We start from the raw sequence: 22,212 nt of genomic DNA on the forward strand, positions 1-22,212 counted from the left end.
CTGTCGACTGAGCTTAGCTTGTATTGAACTCGGAATATTCCTTTAAATTGTTGAAGTCAAAATGACTGTAACTCAATATTTGTTGGCAGTCGAGCCACACACATGCACAATGGTGATCATTGCTGGAAAAGGCAGCACTTTGAAGCGTAGCCCTCTTTAAGTTCATCATCCACCCTGTGGTTGGACAGCAGTGGGAGTCTGTGGCCAGCTCTGCCTGGACATTTGCTTCACCATGTCTCCAGAGCGGACAGGTGTTGGCGTCAGCAGCGTCCAGACTCGTTTCAGCAGCTGCTGCGCTCGTCCACACACACGCACGCACTCTCGTACACACCTCCCCCAAATGACAGATGTAGCCACACCACCCAACTAGCTTTATGGAGCCAGAGCTGTTTTGACTTTAAATATTTGCCCAGGAGGGATTGCCCTGTTTGGGTAAGGCTGCACGGCTGGGTGTAATAGGACGAGAACAACACGGACTGGCCAACAAAGAGGCACGGCCTGTACAAACACATAAACCTGCCAGCAGAACTGGATGTCTGGAGGAGTGTGAAGTCTTTAAGTTACGTTCAGATGTTCGCCAATTGTTATAAAGTGGCCCCAAAGTGTATTTGGACACTCTTGGATACATAAGTGACACTTGAAAATGTCTGACGAATGTCATTGCATTAGAAACACAATATTAAAGCAAGCGGCAACTGCAAACAAATGATTAACTTTATTTTTCCGAGCCATTTTGTAATTAATTTTTATGGTGTCAAGGTGATTATCTATCTATCATATAGGTTTTAAATCATCTGTTTTTCAAATAATTTATGTACTTGTATATTGATTTACATTTTTTATATTTATACATTTTTATTCAACAAAATTGTGTGCTTCTTGTTTTTAATGTTTTATATAAAATATAAAAGAATATAGCACTTATCTATAGATTTATATACTGTATATTCACAATATATAGGTTTTAAAGTATTTATGTATTTATATTTATTCAATTTACTTGTATTTTTTATATTTTTTATATTATACATATTATACAGTATATATGTGTGCATGTGTATACATATTAATTTTATATTTTTTATTTGTTTATTATAGATACATTTTATGGAATTTCTTTATATTAAATGTTTTGCTTGTTTGCTTGCATTTAATATTTTATATTATATAAATTTTTAAGTGTGATTTCAGATTTTTTGTGGCCACTGAGTATGAAAAGACCCTTTCAAGTTAAACTACTCACTTTTGGTAACTTTTAACAAGCTGGGGAAAAAAATTAAAAATCTAAAAATGTTCGATTTTTTTAAAGAATGCTGTTTTATTTATTTGATGTAATTTGATAAAACTGCTTGTAACTGAAGTGTGAGAAATTTCAAAGCTGTGCTGACTGCTGAAAGAGAAAGGTAATCCAGCTGCACCATCTCAGAAGAAGCCTGGAAGAAAGCACTTTGTCTCACCATCTGGGCCTGTACTCGCCCATCCCATTAGGACGGCACATTAAAGAGCAGGTACAGTAATGCAAGAGCCGGACGACAGGAGCTCAACCTGCAATACTTTCACTTGTCCAAAGAGAGAGGGAAGCAGAGAAAAAAAACTTTCCTCGCACAGCAGATTCATCTTGCAACAGCTTCTAAGGACTGCCAAACAGATGCCAGTACAATTGCTTGTCTTTTTTCCTCTTCCCCTGCAATCTAAGTATGGCGCCCATATGGCTGCAGCTGAAGGGAGTGATTGTTGGTATTGTTCATTTTGTCAGTGATCCTGGGAGATGCGGGAGCACTAATGATAATGCTGTGTGCAGATGTGTGTTGGGTGCAGACGCTCATTGAGGAGGGCGACTCTTTACTCATTCACTCTCTGCAGCCGGCCTGCTTGATCTCAGGCTGGGACGGGGATGTACGCCACACAGACGCAGCTAATGACGTTGAGAAGAAGAGGCACATGTTTTTGTTTATGGGATGTTCTACAAATTTACACCAAGAATATGTTGGTGAAATCACATTCAGAATGAAGAAATTAAATACAGACGTGAAGCTGAAATCAAGACTTTCTGGCTTTGATCAAAGGGGTGGTTAAATTTGATTTTACTTTTTTAACTTTATTAAGTGTGTAATGTTGCTGTTAGAGCATAAACAACATCTGCAAAGTTACGACCGTCAAAGTTCAATGCAAAGGGAGATATTTTAAAGAATTCTTTGTTTAAGGACTACATGGCTGGTAGGGACTACAACAAGCTTCTTCCCGGGTTAGTGACCCCCAAGAACACGCAACAAAGGGGGCAAGGCCATGTTGGGCTGCTTTAGAGAAGAGGAGTTGTTGTAGTAGAGTGTTGTTACTATGCCGTCATTTTACGCCGGACTGCTTCACAAACGAGGGTCAATTCAACGCTGGATTTGCACAAAAGATTAACATGACGGCACATGCTAGTCGATGAGTTGAATCAACTTCACAGCAACGACATAAATTTATCCACTAACCATTCAGAAACATCCAGTTGCATTCTAAAATTTGTAATTTCTTCCTGAGTCTTTCCATCAGTGTCCGACTCTGGTTTGAACAACAATCGTCATTTTGGCTGCCTGAGATTTGGCTGTCCAGCTTTGTTGTTGTTGAGCAACCGAAGCGCGAGCTGTTAAAGCTCTGCCCTCTTCTGGAAACAGGCCGGGAGCAGCAGCTCATTTGCATTTAAAGGGACACACACAAAAACGGCATGTTTTTGCTCACACCCAAATAGGGGCATGCTATAATAAATGATCTGTGGGGTATTGTGAGCTGAAACTTCACAGACACATTCTGGGTCACCAGAGACTTATATTATCTTGTAAAAGGTGCATTACAGGTCCCCTTTAAATTAATTGCTGAGGCTTCACTATTGCTTTGACAAAGTTCCTACCCCCTCAGATTTTCAAACCAAGTGGATTTTAATTGCAACTTCCAAAAAAAGTGTCTTTAATAATTAAGCTGAACGATTATTGCAAGGTTAAAAAGTATATAAAACACTGTGGAAGTCACCCAATCACATGCAACTTTCACAAATCATTTGCTTTAAACGTAATATTCTGTCATTATCATTTCAGTTAGATTGCAAGTTAGTCACCAAACAGATGCTAACAAACAGAAGCCATGTTTGCCAGAGGAGGCAATGTGGCAACAGGGTCACCATTATTTTGCCAAGTGAGACATGTTCCTGGATCAACATATTTTGTTGATCTTGGAACAATATTCCTGTCTGAAAATTTAGTCCTAACCCTATCCCTACCCCTAAACCTAACTCTACCCATAACTTATCCCTAATATCAGAGGGAAATGATGAATAACACTGATGTAGAAGCACCTAATCCTGGTTGTAAGCCTAAACTTGATATAAACTTGATACTGTAAACTTGTCCCTCAAATCTGATTGGTTGATTGGAATGTTGTTCCAGGATCAGCAAAGATGTTGATCCAGGAACATGTTGCACTTGGTTAAATCACGTTCACTGTGGTGACAGTATGCCAACTAAAGTGATTTCAATTGCAACTGGATGGTATGTCAATAAAACAAAACAAATACTGTCATTATGATAGATACATCACAAGTATATCATAAAAACTAGTGTTTTGTTTCAAAAAGTTTTTAGATAATTGATGCTAGTTGTGCAAGTGATACCAAATTACAATTTGATATGTGTAAAGAACTTTGAAAGATTGTGCCCTGAAAATAACTTTTACATTTCTATTTTAAAGCTGTAGTCCATAACTTTTTTTGGTTAAAAATGATCCAAAATCAATTTTTGAGCAAGTACATAACCAGCCAGTGTTCAAAACTATCTCCTTACCTTAGCCCGATTCACAACAGTAAGCTTGTAATAATGTTTTATAATAAGAGCAGTACTGGTGGGTTTCTGCGGGGAATTCGAGCATGCAGCCATTCGTCTTTGCGTCATTACGTCACGTCTGTTTACATAAAGAACAAGTCCCAGCTAGTAGGCTATATCGCATGTGAGGATGCTGCTGGTAGCGGATCATTTATAACCTTTTCTCACAGCAGCTGGAATAATTAAACTTATCATTTTGATGGCGGATTGTAATCCAGAAAGATCCAAATGACAATAATCAGTGACAGCTGGAGATTCACCCGTAGACAAAAGCAAAAGACTTCGGACTGCGGAGTGGCTACAGAAATTAAAATCTACAGGTAACGCTAATACACACTAAATACACAGTCATACAATGCTGATGTTGTTAACATTAACAATTTGAGAATGAAGTATAACAATAATAATAATTTGCACAGTTTGAAATAATCCGAGCTAAGCGATCTTTAGGTTTAATCACCATTGGCAGCCCAATTTATTGTAAAGCTTTTTTTTCTCAGTTGGTCAGAACAAAAGTGACAGACATGTTATTTACTTGTTCTGATGACAATTTCCGGTGAAAATTCTTATTTTGATCATACTTCCAAGACATAGAATCTGTGATTCCAAAGTACAGTATCCACACCGGTGCGGTGACTGACAGCAAACATTAGATTCATCCGTGCTGAGGAGCCGTGCCGAAGCACAACCCACATAAAGATAATTACGCAAATAACTGCAATTGCAGGTTTCAAACAGAGATGGCGACAAAGAGGCAATACTTACGGACTGCAGCTTTAATAATTTCAAAGCAGTATTATTTATATGCTATTATAGCATTTCTTAATGTTTTGAATTATCTTTTATTGTCATATTTTAAATTTTGTTTTTTAATTTTAGTTTATATTTTAGTCATTTTGTTGTGCTTTTGTCATTATTAGTTTTTGTTTAAATATTTCTATTTAGCTTTAATTTATTTTTATTTCAGTTTTAGTAATTTTAGTACTTCAACTTAAATTTATTTATTTCAGTTGCCAAGGCAACATTTCTAATTTTCATTTAACTTTTTTAAGTTTAAGTTATTTACTTCAGTTTTATTTCAGTTACCGAATTTGTTAACTACAATATGTGGTTTAAGTTCACAATAACAACACAGTTTAGAAGACCTCAAGTTTCTTAGAAGACCTCTAAAGTTTCTTATGTATGGGTTTTCTTTATGTCTTATCCCACATAAGTACCAAGTGAGCCAAGACTGCCACTAATGCCCCCTAAAAATGTGCTAGTAGGTGCCTGTAGTGTTTACTTGGTTATATATTACATCTTGCTTGTCAAAGTTTACATACGATGTCATCAGCAAGAGATCTGATACTCAGAAGCCATTCAGCTGCGTCTCTCATCACAAACATCTCATAACCTGTGAACACAGAAGCAGTTACTGCAAACATCCATGCTAAATGCAAGGATATATTAAAGAGGCCTTTTGGAGGACGCATCAATGTTAAAAGTACCAGTATCACATCCGTCCTCCTTCAGGATTTCTTCTCAGCTCCCTGCCAAGGTTGCTGTGCGGTGGTGGATAATGCAGCATTGTGAGAGGGAATGTGGCACGTTGGCTGTGCCAGGTCCCACAGGCTGAGCCCACGTTCCCTCTCCCTAACCCAGTTCAGGATGTGCGCATTAATCCTGTGAGTCGGCCTCGGGCCACTCTGAGTTGCTGCAGGTTGGTGGAGGCGACAGATGGGGCCCGCGCTGCCGGACCTCGCAGTGAGCGGAGAGGTTGGCATCTCCGGCTGAGACGACAATGCTCCTCTTTGTACGCAATCTAGCTTATGATTCGAAATTGATGAGGCAGGTTTCTGCACTCTTGATTCGTAATGTTATGTTGTACAGTGGGCAAAAGGTATTTCACAGCATTTATGCTGGTTGATGTTAATTTATACACATGATATTTTTCACTGTAAGCTAATGCTAATGCATACAACGTGTATTGTCAAAATGAACTGATGCTAACATATACAACCTTATTGTAAAGTGTTACTGAATGTTTCTATGAATGTGAGGTTTGTATTGGCATGGCTATATCTGTAAGGTGTAGGAGTGTGATATTCTGCTCTAACAGCGTGTGTGATCTTCATGTGGAGTTCCTGCCACATGTGTAAAGAGTGTGTGAGCCCTGCTGAGTCACACGTTCAGGGTGGACAGGTGTGGGGTCTCTTTAGTGATGACTATTGCAGGCACTGTGCTGCAGACACCACACACCACTGAAAGTGTCTTCTGTAGAGCATGCATTGACCTGTTAAGGCCCCCGCACATTACAAGATAATTAGGCTGATTTTGGGCCCAGTTCTCCTCTTCGGACAATCAGAGTCCTGATTATCTTGATGGTTCTACAGATTATCTTATCAGATTTTCCTGTGGTGTGATGTGTGTTAGGAGTGATTGAATCTGCTAGGAAGAATGTTAGGCACGTCTTCCACCATGTTTGTTTACTCTAAAGTCACGTTTGACCGCGAGAGATTTTGCAAGGTTTCCCGTGTTCACAGTCGGGACTCTGGTTGTTTGTGAATGGAATCTGTTAGTGTGTGATGTGCTGTCCTGGTCACATCGCTGTTAAATCTATGATTCTGTTAAATCTATGATTCACATTTTGAAAATCTGATAAGATTTAAAAAATCTTTTAGTGTGGGTCAGCCTTTAGTTAAATGAATATGCTGCATTCACGCCCTGTCGTAATTACCGTAGGCTCGAGATGACAACACATGACGTTTTATTCAGAGCTGTTTACGTCCTTGGACTGGGAATTATGTGTTTCTGTGGCGACACTATCAACCCCTATATGAATCTGCAGCGGTCAGGTGGTACAGCAGTCACATGGTACAAGTAGGAGATCTCAGAAAAGTCGCATCTTACAAGCTCTACAAGGACGTAAATGCTTTTAACAAGTTGAAACCTCGAAATTACGCTAATTTCAACATGGTGTGAACGTACCTATAGTTCAGCCATGAAACTCTATTCATGTTCTGATTGGTTGTTTCAAAATGTAACTTTCACAGCCAATCTATTTCACACATCCATTACTTTACTTCCTTTTATAACCATGCACGATGCATCCAAACGAACACACTAACTCTGCTCACTATGCAAATTCTTATTCTGGCCCTCCACCTCCCCAGCACCACCTGCCTTGATCTGCTATGGGGGTCTCCCTGTCTTTAGCAGCAGCAGCATGTTTCCATTATTATTATTATTATTTTTTTGTTCTGAGGATTTTACAGAAGCAAGTCGTACTTGTTCTGCATAAGCAGCAGAAACCAAAGCTCCAGCAGCATAGCAGATCTAGTCCGCCAAGACCAAACTATGCACATTCCATTTACATTAATAAAATGTTTTTGAAAGAACTCTATGCTCACCAAGGCTGCATTCATTTGAGCAAAAATACAGTAAAAAAAAAAAAAAAAAAAAAAAAACCTTAATACTGTGAAATATTATTAAAATTAAAAACATCTATTGTCTATATATATATATACGTAAATATATATTAAAAATGTAATAATTCCTGTAATGGCAAAGCTGAATTTTCAGCAGCCATTACTCCAGTCTTCAGTGTCACGTGATCCTTCAGAAATCATTCTTACATGTTGATTTGGTATTCAAAGAAACATTTTTGGTTATTATCAATGTTGAAAACAAGTTTTTTTCTAAACCATGATACATTTCTTTCATGGTTTTCAAAATGTCAACATTTTAAATGTCTTTACTTTCACTTTTGATCAATTTAATGCATCTTTACTGAATAAAAGTATTCATTTCTTTCAACAACAACAACAAAAATCTTACTGACCCCACACTTTTGAACAGCGGTGTATATTATTATTTTTTTTTTGCAAGATATGGACAACTTTGTTAATGTAGGTAGATAAACAGATGCATATATGCAGTGCCTTTCTGACCCCCGTAAGGTCACAGCACTGCACCCAGGAAAAGTGCTGACTTGCTGCTGACTAAATCCTGCCAAGAACCCCTATCAACATCCCACACCCTGCTGCCCACTTATCTACAGTGGGCAGAAGTGCGACCAACAGCTGGTTCAGAGAGAATGAAACAGCCGACCAAACGAGTCACATCAAGGGTTTGCCATTCCTACAACATGAACAGAATTAAGACAGGGAAATGCAGGAGTCCTGACTTATTTTAATATAATTTCTGATTGAAGTGTTAAATTGTATTGGCTAATAAAGAATAATGCAAAGTCAACCTGTAATTATTGCACAATAAGTCTCAGATTAGGGGTATTTTGCTATAATGACTGGCTGACTGTACATTATAGCACTTTTTACCAATTAAATGAACATGAAATGTTAATTTGAATAGAAATTATTATTTTTATTTGAGAAGAAAGTGACACGACAGAAACCAACTATGCAGGAAATCCTATGTAGGAAATGGTCACTAATTATAGTATTATACCATTCAAAAGTTTATTTTTTTAATAAAAAATTATTTATTTTTATTTATTCTGCATAGAGGCATTAAATCAATCAAAAGCGACAATAAAGACATATATAATGGTACGAATGATTTTTTTTATTTTAAATAAATGCTGTTCTTTTAAACATTCAATTTATCAAACAATCCTGCCACAACTGCTTTCAACATTGATAAAAAATAAGAAATGTTTCCTAAATAGCAAATCAGCATATTAGAATGATTTCTGAAGAATCATTTGACACTGAAGACTTGAGTAAAAATTTGCCTTCACTGGAATAAAAAAATTACATTTTAAAATATAATAAAATATTATTGTTATTTTACATTGCAAAAATATTTCACAATATTATTGTTTTTACGGTATTTTTGATTGCATAAATTTAGCCTTGGTGAGCATAAGAGAGTTCTTTCAAAACGGTTCTTTTAACGGTAGTATATATAATATAATATAATATATAGATATTTTAGAATAGACTTTTCAAAAACAATTGCTAATTAATTGCAATTAATTGGAATTCTTCCATAGGACAGTGAAGGAGTTGTACCACAGACTGTTTCACAGACAAGGCTTATGCTAGTCCTAGACTAAAATGCATGTTTGAGCTGTTTTAACTGAAAGCAACTTGTACTGACATATCTTAAAATATGTCACTGCCATTGTTTTGTCTCAAGATGCACACCTGTAATGTTTTTTTTAAGTGTACGTTTATAAAAGATACCTAAATATCCTAATTGAACTAATCCTTGCTTAGGCTAAGCCTTGTCTGTGAAACCGGGCCGTGGTGTTTTACCAGGAAGTTAAATATTGCTTTCAAACATTTCAATGTCAGTTTAATTCTGGATTTGAAAATATTCATATGAAAACTGGCACTCAAAAAACTCTTTAAACTCTAAAATTGTGCACTCAATTCAGACAACCACCCCCCTTTGCTATGGAAGAATCACACAAAAGAAATATTGTGTTTTATCTGTGCTCAAGAGAGCTCCGCAGACCCCCCGAGTGTGCTTGTGTGGATGGAGTGAGGTCTGTGCCGCTCACTCCTCACTCCACTCCACACACACACTCATACTAACATTTAAGTTGGGGTTGCGTCTTCTTTTGTTGGGGGACGCAGGGTGCATGACGCACCCCTCCCTAAACCAAAAATATTCCCCCACGCAGACCCCTCTCCCCCACCCCTGACAGGCTGTAGCACCACTGCATTGTCTGAAGGGCCAAGACAGGCCGCTTGTTGCTTGCCTTCTGTCTGTGCACAGGGCGCTCGACAATGGCTGCCTTTTAAATGAGGCAGACAACTGAAAGAAAGAAGACGTCGTCCCTCCTGCCTGCTTTTCTCACCTTTTATCTGCTGAGCCCTTGTACTTTTTTTTCCTCTTTTCCTTTCTCTTTCATGTAGGACTTAATACTCCTTTCATTCCCTCAAATTCCTACATCTTAACTGATGGCCGCTGTTGAATTTTCAGCACTTTTTGACTCATACTTTCTTGAGAAGTGGAAATGAAATGAATTTTCTTATGGGGTGTAGAAGCCTAAATGAAATATTTTGTGTTAATATTTAAGTTAAGTATTTTATATATTACATATAACAGGTCATATATATGCAACAGTGCTATCCTTTATGATCAAGTTATATTTGTTGATAAATAGTTAACCTGTTTAATTGTTTAGTTGTAGTCTATGTTACTGTATTTTTTTCAGTCTGTTTCTGTTTGACTTCAGGATCAATTTGAGTTCATTTTCGTTTAATTTTGTTTTTGTTATTAATATGTTTAACCTTTATGTTGTGTTGACTGTCTTTATATTTGGGGTCCCACACACCCCCATATTAATTAACCTCATTTTGCCTTCAAATTATTTGAATATGTTCCTCTGACTTAATCAAAACCTACACTCTTAAAAATAAAGCTTCCAAAAGAAGGTTTTCACAGTGATGCCATAGAAGAACAGTTCTTAAAGAACCATTTTTAACCCTGGACTACAAAACCACTCCTAAGGGTCAATTTTACTTAAATTAAGATTTATACATCATCTGAAAGCTGTATAAATAAGCTTTCCATTGATGTATGGTTTGTTAGGATAGGACAATTTGGTCGAGATGCAAAAATCAGGAATCTGAGGGTGCAAAAAATCTAAATATTAAGAAGATCATATTTAAAGTTGTCCAAATGAAATCCTCCCAATGCATATCCACAAAAATACATTTTTGATTGATTTACAGTAGGAAATTTACAAAATATCTTCATGAAACATGATCTTTACTTAATATCCTAATGATTTTTGGCATTAAAAAAAAAAAAATCGATAATTTTGACCTATACAGTGTATTGTTGGTTATTGCTACAAATATACCCGTGCGACTTCTGACTTGGTTTTGTGGTCCAGGGTCACATTTTTTCTTAGTGTGAAGAACATTTAAATTTTTTAGTCTTTTGTCCACTATAAAGAACCTTTTGTGCAATGGAAAGATTCCCTGGTTGTTAAAGGTTCTTCATGGAACCATTGATGCAAATATGATGCAAATATATGATATACATATTTTGTAGAATTTTACCCATCCTTTTTTTTTTCAAAGTAGACAGAAGTGTGACTGGTATTCATTATAGTAACATATCTGTTTGAGGTCAATTTGACCTGAGCACAAAACACATTGTAGGGGGGAAAAAAAAACTTTAAAAGAAAACAAAATAAACAACTGGCAGAAGTGTATCTGTGTAGACTATCCTATCATATTTCATTTTTTCTAAGCATAATTAATGTAACATGTATGGCAAAAGTGTTATCAAATTTGTTTATAATTAATTTTATTTATAATCATTTCTCATAAGATTAAGAAAAGTCATAAAGAATCAACCGGACACTTCACTGTTATATATATATATATTTTTTATAAGCTATTAAAATAGCCAATTAGAACACGAGAGTTAATAACATCTGACAAAGCACAGCATTTGCTGCGATTCCTCTTCGAATGCAAACAAACATAAAGGCCTCTTCCTGTCTGCGCCCCTCTAATGTACATTATATTTGGAGCTGGTCACAGAGAGTGGTGAGGCACTCAGCAGCTATCTGCGTGGGCAGCATCAGTCATACCTCAGTGCAACGGCTGCCCTATTGATGCCATGTGCGGCGCTCTCCCCCAGTACGCTGGCACGCAGCTCCCGCTAACTTCTGTGGTGGAGCTACATATAGAAGCCCAAGCTGGTAATACACTCATCACGTCGAGCCCACTACCCTTCGGCACAGCCAAATGTTTCCACAGCTGCCCCTTTGTCTCTGCTCCTTGAGTAAACAAAGGACAGATACAAATTAATGACCTAAATTCATAGTAAAAAAGCAAAGAGAGAAAACCATTATGCCTCGGCGACGCATCAACTGTCCGTTCCAACCAGATGTTAGGTGCAGATTTGTATGTGAATGTAGCCACAAATCAAATTTCATCTCTTGGAAAATCAGTGGAAGTGTGCACAGTATTGTCTAGAAATAACATTTATACACTGATTTTTTTTTTTACAACTGTACATAAAAACTGTATATTTCATTAACTGATATAATGTTATAGCAACTTAATGAAGTACTAAATTCTGTTTTGTACCTTCATATTACACTGACAACCACCAAAAACACAGGTGGTAATGAAAAATCCACATATGATGAATCAAACTCACATACAGCTTCTCCACAAGCTGAGGTAAATGCTAATATTTTGAAGGTGCACAGTCATACACAATAAAACACTATCATGGTAACACACATGACACTAAAATAATGCAATAAACATTCATTTAAGATGTAAAATTAAACCCTAATGTACATAACTGATTAAAAAAACTGAATTTCACTGTAAATTATAATTTGACTTGTACTTTTTACTTCCTAAAACTGTAAATTTAGCAGTTTGAAATGCCATTATTTATTACAGAGTTAAAAACAACCCAAGTTGGGTTAAATATGGACAAACCCAGCGATTGGGTTCTTCTGAACCAGCGTTTGGGTTAAATGTTTGACCCAACCTCTTGGGTAGTTTACTTTAACTCAACTATTGTTTAAAAATTACAGTATTGCTTGCTTAAAATGAACCCAAAATAGGTTGGAAATGAACATGTATTAATAAGTTTAATGAATAATAATTAAACAATAAACATTTATTAGATTTCTTATTAATCAATGTTCACCTTTTGATTATTATTGTTACCTCTAGTAATTATGTGTCTGATTTTTAATTTCCAACCTATTTTGGGTTCATTTTAAGCCAGCCAAACAGTAATTGTAATAAAAAGTTGGACAAACCCAATCGCTGGGTTGGTCCATATTTAAACCAACCTGGGTTGTTTTTAACCCATCATTTTTTAGTGTGAATTAACTGTTTTTTTACCAAAAAATGTTTTACTGTTTAAATTACAATTATTTAAGTCTACAAAACAATAAGGCACATTTCATACTTCCACCATAATAAAAGCGCAAATGGATCTTAAATCCAAAACGTGATCAAAAACTAAATCTTGTACCAATTAGAAGGAGGTGCCTTGTGTATGTGTATGAGGAAGGGGGGCAGGCTTACAGCATGGGACCATCTGTGGCAGTGGCCTGTTGAGTAACACTCGCTGACTTAAAAGTGGTCAGCCTTTAGTGCATCTGTAGGCCAGGTTTGCCGAACAGCGAGACATTAGATAAAGCTGATTTGTTTTCTGGAAAACTGTACTTGAGGAGCTTTGGAAGCAGCCTGTGACTGTGTGCGTGTGTGTGCGTGTGTGTGTGTGTGTGTGTGTGGCAGGGGGAGGGGATGGTCTTCGTACAAGCTGCTGCACATTTTCCCAGGTCCAACCCACGCCTTTACTGGAGCACCAGCCAGACATTAAAGCAGCATATACACATGAGCCATGTAAGACCACGTACACTCACTCACGCACGCACACACACACACACACACACTCATTCGGACAGTATACTCAATCCACAGACCTCACGCACTGGAAAACATGTTTCCACCCACACGAGCATCTACAGTAAATAAGATTATTGAACTGAATGCAAAAACACAAACACCGTCTCACCAATCTGCACATCGTCATTGCTCTGGCAATCCCGCCAGAAGTTTCTGACAGAAAAATGGCACGGAGAGTTTAAGGTTCTTATAATTTATTGCAGTTTGCACACAATTTAAAAATTTCACCAACAGCACACCAAAAGTACAAAACTAAACAGCCTCATAATTTACTTCCCTTGAGAAAATGAAACATACTATGATTGTCAAAGCTAAATGTCTAAATCCATAAAAAGAACAATGTCAACATAGCAAAAAATCTCAGAAGGGAAGCAATTACATGTGAAGTCGAATCTTTTTTTTTTTTTTTTTTTTTTTTTTTAAATCCAGACAGCGATTGTCTTTGAATTCAACATATTTATTTTTCTTTCCCACACTCATTAGCCACCATGTTTGAATTTGACAGAGTTGTTCTTCACACTGGGGTTCCCGGGTTTCAAGTAAACTAAAGGGGTGTCCAATTTATGGATATGCTTCATAGGCCATTTCACAGCTTCATTTCCATTGAACAAAAGTCAAAGAAAGACATCCAGTATTCCAGCGACAGTTTCCAGTTTTCACCCTCTGAGTATAATAAGCTGATAACAGTAGTTTAAGGCGGTCAAGTACAATAGAAGCCAACAAAAAATGTAAAGAAAAAGAAAGCATAGAAAACAAATCAACCCCACAGTTGATATTTTTTCTGTCACATTTTAGAGTGCAAAAGGTAAAAGTACCACCGTGCAAAACGCCATGAGGAGCGTGCGCTGTTGGCAAAGCTCAACCTTTTCACTAGCTGTTGCACCAACCAAATATATGGAAGGACAGTTCCTGAGGCCTGCATAGGCCCGTGTGCCGCACACTCCTGTCCTGCTCGAAACATGTGCGGAGCCCCCGGCCCTCTCTAACTAAAGTAGTTCAAGCATTTCAGCACTGTGTGAGTGACTGATCTATGTCTACAGCACTAAGCCATATGTTTTTCATTTTTCTTTGCTTTTTATTTCACTGGATTTGACAATGAAAGTGTTTTTTTTTTTTTTTTTTGTTAAACAAACCAACCAACAAACAAAAATATCAGAATTTTAACATTCTAAAAAAAAAAGAAACCATAATTTTGCAAATTAAAAGATTTTAAAGAAAAAAAAACTTTTTATAATAAACATTTTTTAAAATCACAAATGCTGCAAAAGTTAACAATTTAACTTTTTTTAACAATCACAAATTTATAGATCTTTTTTTTTTTTTTCAGTGTAACAAAGTCAATTCAATTAGGTTAATAATTAGATGTATACATTTCATAAAGGCCTCTTTTGCACATTCTAATTTCATTAAGCTTCAAAAGGTGCAACCAACCTTGCCAAACATGTTCAAGTGACGAAAAAAAAGACTTATGTATTGAACACAAACACACACACACAAACCACTCAGATCAGAGTGTGTCGAGCTTTATGCTGTTTAAAGATCCTTCAGCTTTCTCCAAATAGATGTGCGCTGCTGAGGACACCCATAAAGAAGAGCTGTACCATCAGCCACGCAAATGTGTCTTCATGGCAATCGAATCTGAAGCAAGTGCCAATTGAAAAGATAAATAAATAAATTACAAACAGAGCTGACATGATTCAAATGACAACAGCCAGTAAACAGGACACTGAGACAAACAGCAGTTGAGGACCCAGCACTGGGAAGAGCAGCGCGTGAGGAGATGCTAGCAGGAGCCCCGCTAGCCTTCTTCTGAACAATAAACATAGCGATTCAGCCTCTGCTGACACCTGGCCCCTCGTTAACCTCCAAATCCTACAGCGAGCCCAAATCGAATCGCTTTGCGTGTAGATACTGCAGCCTAACGTCAGTGCATTTCCACAATCTTCACAGCCCAGAATAAACACCTCACCAGAACCCCCGATTCATTCTCTAATGAGAGGAAAAAAACTCAAATCTACCAAGGATTTAAATGAGTTAATTAAAAAATACACTCTCTGATGCAAAACAACAACAAAAAAAAGAGTAAGTTAAATAAAATTCATGCAATTTCTACAGCGGTAATATTAAAGGTACTTTTTTTTTTTCAACAAACAGGTGCCCTGACTGTAATGAATCAGTCAATTACAGTGTACAGCAATACAGCAAGTCACATCTTTTTCAATATACAGGTCAGACATCATGCAACAACAGATTCCGTTTTAAAAACGAAAAGTCTTAATAAAACACTACAGAAATCTCTAGAAATGCAGCCGATGTAAAAACCAACTTCAGTAGCAAACGAGTGATGTAGAGAGACTGCAACTAAAATGCAAAAATGACTTCAAATCATATTAAGAAAGGATAGAGGAAATGCAGCAACTGATATGAAAAAGGAAGCTGTACATTGCATGAGTGCCTTGTTTGTCTTCCATCAGTCAAGTTTCCTATAACGAGTCAAAAATGTACAAGAGCTTAAGTAACGCGAGCTTAGAGCTTCCTCATGGGATTTTTAAAGGACTGACCTGCTCACACACTACGTGTGTACGTGTGCATATGCGCATGAATACACATGCACGCACAACCACAGTCACACATCAGGTATGTTATCTGGAAATTATAGTAGTGCACATGTGTATATATATATATATATATATATATATATATATATTATATATATACACACACACACACACACACACACACACGCACACACGCATACTCAAACAAGAGGCGAATGTGTACAGGTAAATATATGAACATTGTACCCGTTTAGTGTGTCCTTAGTTTTAAACTCCTCTGTCTATTACCTGAAATCTTCATATGCTTTTCATGGCAGATGTTCCTTGAAATTTAGGAGTGTATACAAATACTGTAAATTATATACAGTTGAAAATCCCAATGAATAATTTTTCTGTCAAAGTTGGTTACTGAGACCAGCACCCATGTTTTATAAAAACCCAAGGAGAACAGGAAAAAAAAAGAAAAAAAAAAAGAGACCCTAAACAGACCAGAAAATATATTAAAAGAAAATCAGTAGTAACATTTTCATGTGCTAGTAAAGTGCAATTCAACAAGATTTGCAATGTACATACAAGAAAAATGACTGATTCAGACCCTTCGGCCGTCACTCTGCCCCACTCTTACCTTCACCTCTCTGCCCCAAAAAATGTCACTCAGATCTCTCTCATCAATTTAACAAGCAGTTCAAACAGTCTGCTATCATTTTAGCGTTCATTTCCACAGTTCTTGAGAACTATCTTCCAGTGCCCAGTCTCTGACAGTGGGTAGATTGAGCGCCTCGCTCTTAACCGAGAGCGAGTTGACCAGTTCGCAGTGGAACTTGCGGATGTGTCGGTACAGGTCCCCTGACTGCGTGAAGCGCCGCTCGCACCACTTACAGGCGTGCGGCTTCTCGCGTGTGTGCACGACGGCGTGCCGGCTCAGGTTGTGTGAGTACTGGAAGCTCTTGCCACAAGTAGTGCATGTGTAGGGCTTCTCGCCCGAGTGCGTCCGCTCGTGGCGCTTTAACGTGTACATGCAGGAGAAGGTTTTGCCGCAGATGGAGCAGGTGGGGACGTTAACGTCGCCGGCCGGCTTGGCCCGTACGCCTTCCTGCTCACGGAAATGCGTGCTGAGGTGGATCTGCAGGATGTGGGGGCTGGGGAAGACCTTGTTGCATAAGGGGCACATGAAGATCTGAGTATGTGGGGCCCCCAGCATGCTGGAGACGTAAGGCAACAGGGAGCTTTCGACCCCTGCGGCCTCCTGCGCTCGCTCACTGTCCCCTCCTAGGACGTCCGCGTCGTCGTCGCCTCCTTTGTCGTCCCGCTCCAGCTCGCTGGCTAGTGAGGCCTCCCGCAGGGCTGAGAGGTGAGCCTCCAGGCCCAGCCTCCGCTGCGCAACAAGGCTGATGTGGGTCCCGTTGGTGCTGGGTGGCTCCTTCACACCACTGTGCTCCATCTCGTAGTCGCCGCTCACCAGCTCATCATCGTCCGAGCCCGTGTCCTTCTCAACCTTTACTTGAACCAGGGCACTCTGAAGGCTGTCGGGGGTGACGGAACTGCAGAAGTAAGGATTGCCAGCCATGGTCTCCCCAGGACCTCCGCCCAGGCTGGACTTCACAGAGAGGTCAAGCACACAGTCGGTGTCGGCGGAGACTCTCCGAGACACCGCAGAGCGACGGGACAGGGAGCCGGTGGAGCTGCTGGGGCTGCCGGCAGGGGATTTGCCAGTGTCGGGACCGTGCGTTTCTGCCTCCCTGGGGCTGGTGGTGGGAGACGCGGTCCGATCGGAAGGCAGTCGCATCCACATGCTCCCCGGCTCCTGAGGGCTATCCCGTTTGTTCTCCATGTCCTCGTCATCGCTCTGCAGCAGGTCAGCAGTGGCCGGCCGGCCCGTGCTTCCACCTTCCGAGAAGCTCTCCACTTTGTCCGAGCAGCTGGAAGCATCCTCTTCCCGCTTGGTGCTGTCGGCCTCAGCCGTGGCCTTCTGCTTGAGCTTCTTCTTGCACACCTTGACAATGTCGTACATGTGGAGGTAGCTGGCAGCAGCCAGCACATCCTCCACTGGAAGCGATTTAAACTGGAGCTTTCCTTCGTACATGAACTCAAGCAGGAGAGCGAAGGCCGGGGCCGTGACAATGTCGCTGTTCAGATGAACAATGTCCCTTTTGTCTAGCTGGTCCTTGTAAAAGAGGTGGAAGTACATGCTGCATGAAGCCAGCACTGCACGATGGGCTCGGAACTGGGCATCACCGACCAGCACAGTGGAGTCACAAAGGAATCCCTGATGTCTCTGCTCGCTCAGACACTGTAGCAAATGTCTGCTGTGGTCTGGAAACTCCATGCTGTCTTCATAACCTGCAAAAGACCACAGATGTTAGTGAGGCTCTCTAGAACAACAATTGTTTTGTCTGTGCTCTGTGTGGAACTTCTCTTTCCCACCCGCTCCGTCCCTCTCTCTCGCTCCATGCACACAGACATACTCTCACACTCTAATTCTCCCTCCCTCCTCCCCTGTGGGAACACTGGAAAAATGTTCACCACAGTCTTGACATAAAAGGATTACAAAAAAAAAAAAAAAAAAGCACATGCAAAAAGTATAACATCCCAGTTTTTATATTAAGCTAACTTTATTTTCCTCACTTGTGCACTTTCAAGAACGCAGTGGTGTGTTTAAAAATTTACATTTTAAACTAGCCCTTTTAATTAAAAGTATAAAAGCATGACCTGGGAAATTAACACAAAATGTAAATAAATCTTAACTGAAAATTACATTTAAAGCAATATAGCCGTGAGCATCCCATCAGAATCATTTGAGTTTAATCAGATGCCGTGATGTAGGGAGCCGAAGTCCTGATTCCACAGATGCCTGCGCAAGAGAATCTTTCCTGTTTTACTCGCTGTGCTCCTGGAGCAGTTATTTATAATAACCCACTTTGGCCAGGATGCCAAGTATAGGTAACAGGCTTACAGGTACACAAACAGCTCACCATCATGGGCACACTGCATAAGTATACTAAGTACCATGATCTCTAAGGTTACGACAACTGAGGAAGCAGAACATCAGTATGACGTGCGTAATCAAAGACGGACAGTCTGCAAATAAAATACGATAAAAAAATTAAAAAACTAGAAATTTACATTATATTAAAAATGGTTACACAAACTATTTACAAACTAAAAAAAGTCAAAAACACAAAAAATATTGAATCACACCTGTTACCCGCGGAGATCGTTCCCGTCTAAAAAAATGCACCAGCGTCATGTTCAACCAGCGGACTTAAATGAACTCATTTGAATCTTCATTTAAGTCTGATTGGGATAGCAAGCCAAAGCCCCCCACCCCACCCCAAACAGCGTTCAGACCTTCATTAATGAGGGGCTTATAGGGGGACAGGGGGATAACAAACCTCTCGCCAACCCTCTCCTCCCCTTTTCCCCCTCCCCAAATCTTTGGAGAAATGGAACATCCTCCCCAAAGAGGCGGTCCACAGCAGATTTACAATACAATCACTTTAAGTGCCCCGTAGTCCACATCAATCCTAATCCTTAAGATGGCTAAAAATAAAGATTGCAGGACAGCTCACAAGGTAGCAGCGATCAAATTAGGAGACTGGGAGGACAGAGAGGGACGGAGAAGGAGGCTTATGAACATCTGATCCAGCTGACTGAGACCATATGGCAGCTGCTGCCCAGATAAAGAGATTAAGACTAGGAGGAGTGCGATTACAGCTGTCTAGCCAATTCAGGCAGCTCAAATCTGCAAGTTCTAAATTAGTCCTTACAAACAGGGGGAAAAAAAAAATAAATAAAGAGATGAGCAAAAGCCTAAAGAAGGGATATTTTGAAGATCGCATGATTATATAAAGTTGCAGATTATCTCCCTAAAAGCATTTCTATCTTTTCGGTCGCTTTCGAGGATTACAAATTTTGTTTAACTGTACTGAAAATCTCGTTATTTAAAAGAAAAACAGATTTTAACAGATTAACAGCATGTAAACACATAAGAGTTTCTTGTTTTAATTCAATAATACTATAATAAACTAACCTAGTACCAACTGTACACTGTATACTGTCACAACAGAGCAACAATTTGCCACTGAGAACAAAGTAACTGAAAAGAAGACCTGTAAACAAACAGAATAATGAAACGCTTGCCTGGAAACCTCTTCATGGCAACAAAAAGTGTCACTTGTCCCCAGCCTGGTTACACTACACCAGCTCAAAATCCTTTACTTCCCATTGCACACGCTCTCATAGCTGATGGCGGACACGCAAAAAGACTTAACGAGAGCTCCCTATTCAAAACACATCCCTGTTGCCCGGACCCCCCGGTACAGTACCTGCAGTACGCATCAACTTGATTAAGTCCACTGTTGTGGTAGCGCCGGCTGTAACTCCCTTCGCCGAATCAATGAAAGGGTAGAGACGCGAGAGAAAGAGAGAGAAAATCAAACTGTGAGGGACAGATGCAAAGTGGAGGAGATGTTGGAGGGGAATGCGATGCCTCCTCCTGCACACAGATCCGCACACACACTAACTCCCAGTCTGTGCGTTAGAAGAAAAGACTGGGGGATGGCAGCCTGTCAGCTGCTCTGACATCATGTTCAGATGGAAATGCTACCTCCAGCTGTGCTCCTTTTAGTGCCATATGCTACTCCTCTACACTCTTGCCACCAGCCTCTCCTTTATACAACTTTGTTTCTCTTTCCCCCCTTTAAAAAACGGGAGGAAGGGAAGTGTTGTGAGGTGATTCTGTAGAAAACTAGCCAATTCCCCCCTTTAGTTGTAATCTCTCAGCAAAGAAGAACTTGGAACTGGGTCTGTCTGAAAGCCGACACTTTTTTCTAACCTAGTTTCCTGCACTGAGAATTTAAATACCCTCAAGTTTTTTCCCCCCTCTCCTTCCAGTAACCATAAACAAAGGCCAGCGCAGCACATTTGCAACTGACAGATCCACGCAGCTGATATTGTTTTCGACTTCTTTATGGTTCACTGGCCGCGCCATTACCGTCATTCATTTTACTAACCCTTTGGACAACTGACAGAGGAGGAGAAAAAAGAAAAAAAAAGAAATAAGAAACAATGGGAACAATCATACAGGCTTTATAAGTACGGTTCAAACAAAAGGCACTGTATTCCGCATTAGGTCTTACATACTTCCTTTCTTCTTAAGTATCCCACTTATATTTGTGTTAATTTTCAGAAACTTCTTTGGTACGAAACAAACAACAGTTTCCTGTTTACCACTAAAATGAGCAAAACAAAGATATGCAACTATAATCTGAAGGTCTCTTCTGAAGGATGACACACTTGTGAATATGAACAGAATAGTTAGTTTTTTTAACTCATTGATATGCCAGGAAATTTTCAAATGCATAAAACAGCACAAGAATGAAGAGTTTGCTGCATCTGTCACGAACTTGGTCTCAGGGGTTTTTAAACAACCAATAGGAGCTTTTCGTTTAATGGAAAATACGTACTATTAGGCTTGCTTATGTATTAATATTACATATTTTGTTTTACAAAGCAACTGGTCAACATGAAGGTAAAAGAAAAAAAACTAAGCCTACACACTGTTTTATACTATGATATTTCAAAGTAAACTTGTTTTCAAACCTGGCAAGTTCTCCAGAAAGACGGAATTGTGCCAAGTTAGCCCTTCTTGAACTTAAAAGCTACGATAGAAAATAAATAGACACTGAAATAAAATAAACTACGAGTCCACCTAGGTAGGAAATGGTATTATAGCAGGCTACTCCTACACAAACACACACAGCACTGCCGACGGTCTTTCTCTGGATCCTGACCCCGTACGTTCAGGAAAAGCTAGCTTGTGTGGCTAACAAATAAAAAGTAAGCATTCAACCTGCAGTGTTACAGTTTTGCGGCAGGCCCCGATGCCACGCGCTCGAGCAACTCGTTCTGCGCGTGAAGACCAACAGTCGCGTGAAAAAGATCGTTACTTTTCCCCATAACAATCCAACCCGTGCCTCCAACCCCCCTTTCATCTCCTTAAAGAGCACCTCGTATCACAGGCACTTACAGACAACCAGGTCCAACGTCTTCCTGCTTCCTCCGTCTAATCCTCTCAGCGAGAAAAACAACTCGATTGACTTTCAACAGCTTTCCATAACAACCTGCAGTGGCAGGAAAGACAGAGCAGGCGAGCGGAGCGACGAGAGCTGCGGCAGCCAGATGTTTCCGAGCTGTTGCTACTCAACTCTCCTGTAAAGAGGAAGCGCTTGACTGGCAGCGCGCAAGCCAATGGAAGAGGCGAAAAGAAAAGCGAAGGCAAATTGGAAGCTGCCGCTGAGGGGGGAAGAGGGAGGGATGTCTCTTTCTCGGCGTAGGTTGACACCAGGCAACAGTGAGAAAGCAGAAAAAAAGGCCGAGCGAGCGAGC

The 22,212-nt window shown here is 39.6% G+C and overlaps 2 protein-coding genes across 6 annotated transcripts in view; both read right to left on the reverse strand.

Moving 5' to 3' along the window:
• The window catches only part of rsrp1 (arginine/serine-rich protein 1), a 209,980-nt gene that overhangs the window by 106,294 nt on the left and 81,474 nt on the right, over positions 1 to 22,212 (reverse strand). The window lies entirely within an intron of this gene.
• On the reverse strand, positions 13,445 to 22,086 carry zbtb18 (zinc finger and BTB domain containing 18). Of its 5 annotated transcripts, none has more exons than XM_051917902.1 (2): positions 21,854 to 22,086; positions 13,445 to 18,165 (listed from the first exon to the last, which is right to left on the reverse strand). In XM_051917902.1, the coding sequence occupies exon 2, from the start codon at positions 18,149 to 18,151 to the stop codon at positions 16,538 to 16,540; it is 1,614 nt and encodes a 537-aa protein (XP_051773862.1). In that variant the 5' UTR covers positions 18,152 to 18,165; positions 21,854 to 22,086; the 3' UTR covers positions 13,445 to 16,537. The 5 variants fall into 5 exon arrangements, with proteins under 5 accessions (XP_051773862.1, XP_051773861.1, XP_051773860.1 ...); XM_051917901.1 differs by lacking the exon at positions 21,854 to 22,086 and adding an exon at positions 20,151 to 21,781; XM_051917900.1 differs by lacking the exon at positions 21,854 to 22,086 and adding an exon at positions 19,966 to 20,144.

Source organism: Ctenopharyngodon idella, chromosome 13 (assembly GCF_019924925.1).
Source record: "Ctenopharyngodon idella isolate HZGC_01 chromosome 13, HZGC01, whole genome shotgun sequence".
Classification (NCBI taxonomy): Eukaryota; Metazoa; Chordata; class Actinopteri; order Cypriniformes; family Xenocyprididae; genus Ctenopharyngodon; species Ctenopharyngodon idella.

Excerpts from the sequence above, each read along its gene's own strand:
- zbtb18 (XM_051917898.1), bottom strand. The coding sequence starts at position 19,072 with ATGACGCTGGTGCATTTTTTTAGACGGGAACGATCTCCGCGGGTAACA. Across the intron at positions 18,166-19,023 it reads ACGATCTCCGCGGGTAACAG|GTTATGAAGACAGCATGGAG; the intron begins GTGTGATTCAAT and ends GGTCTTTTGCAG.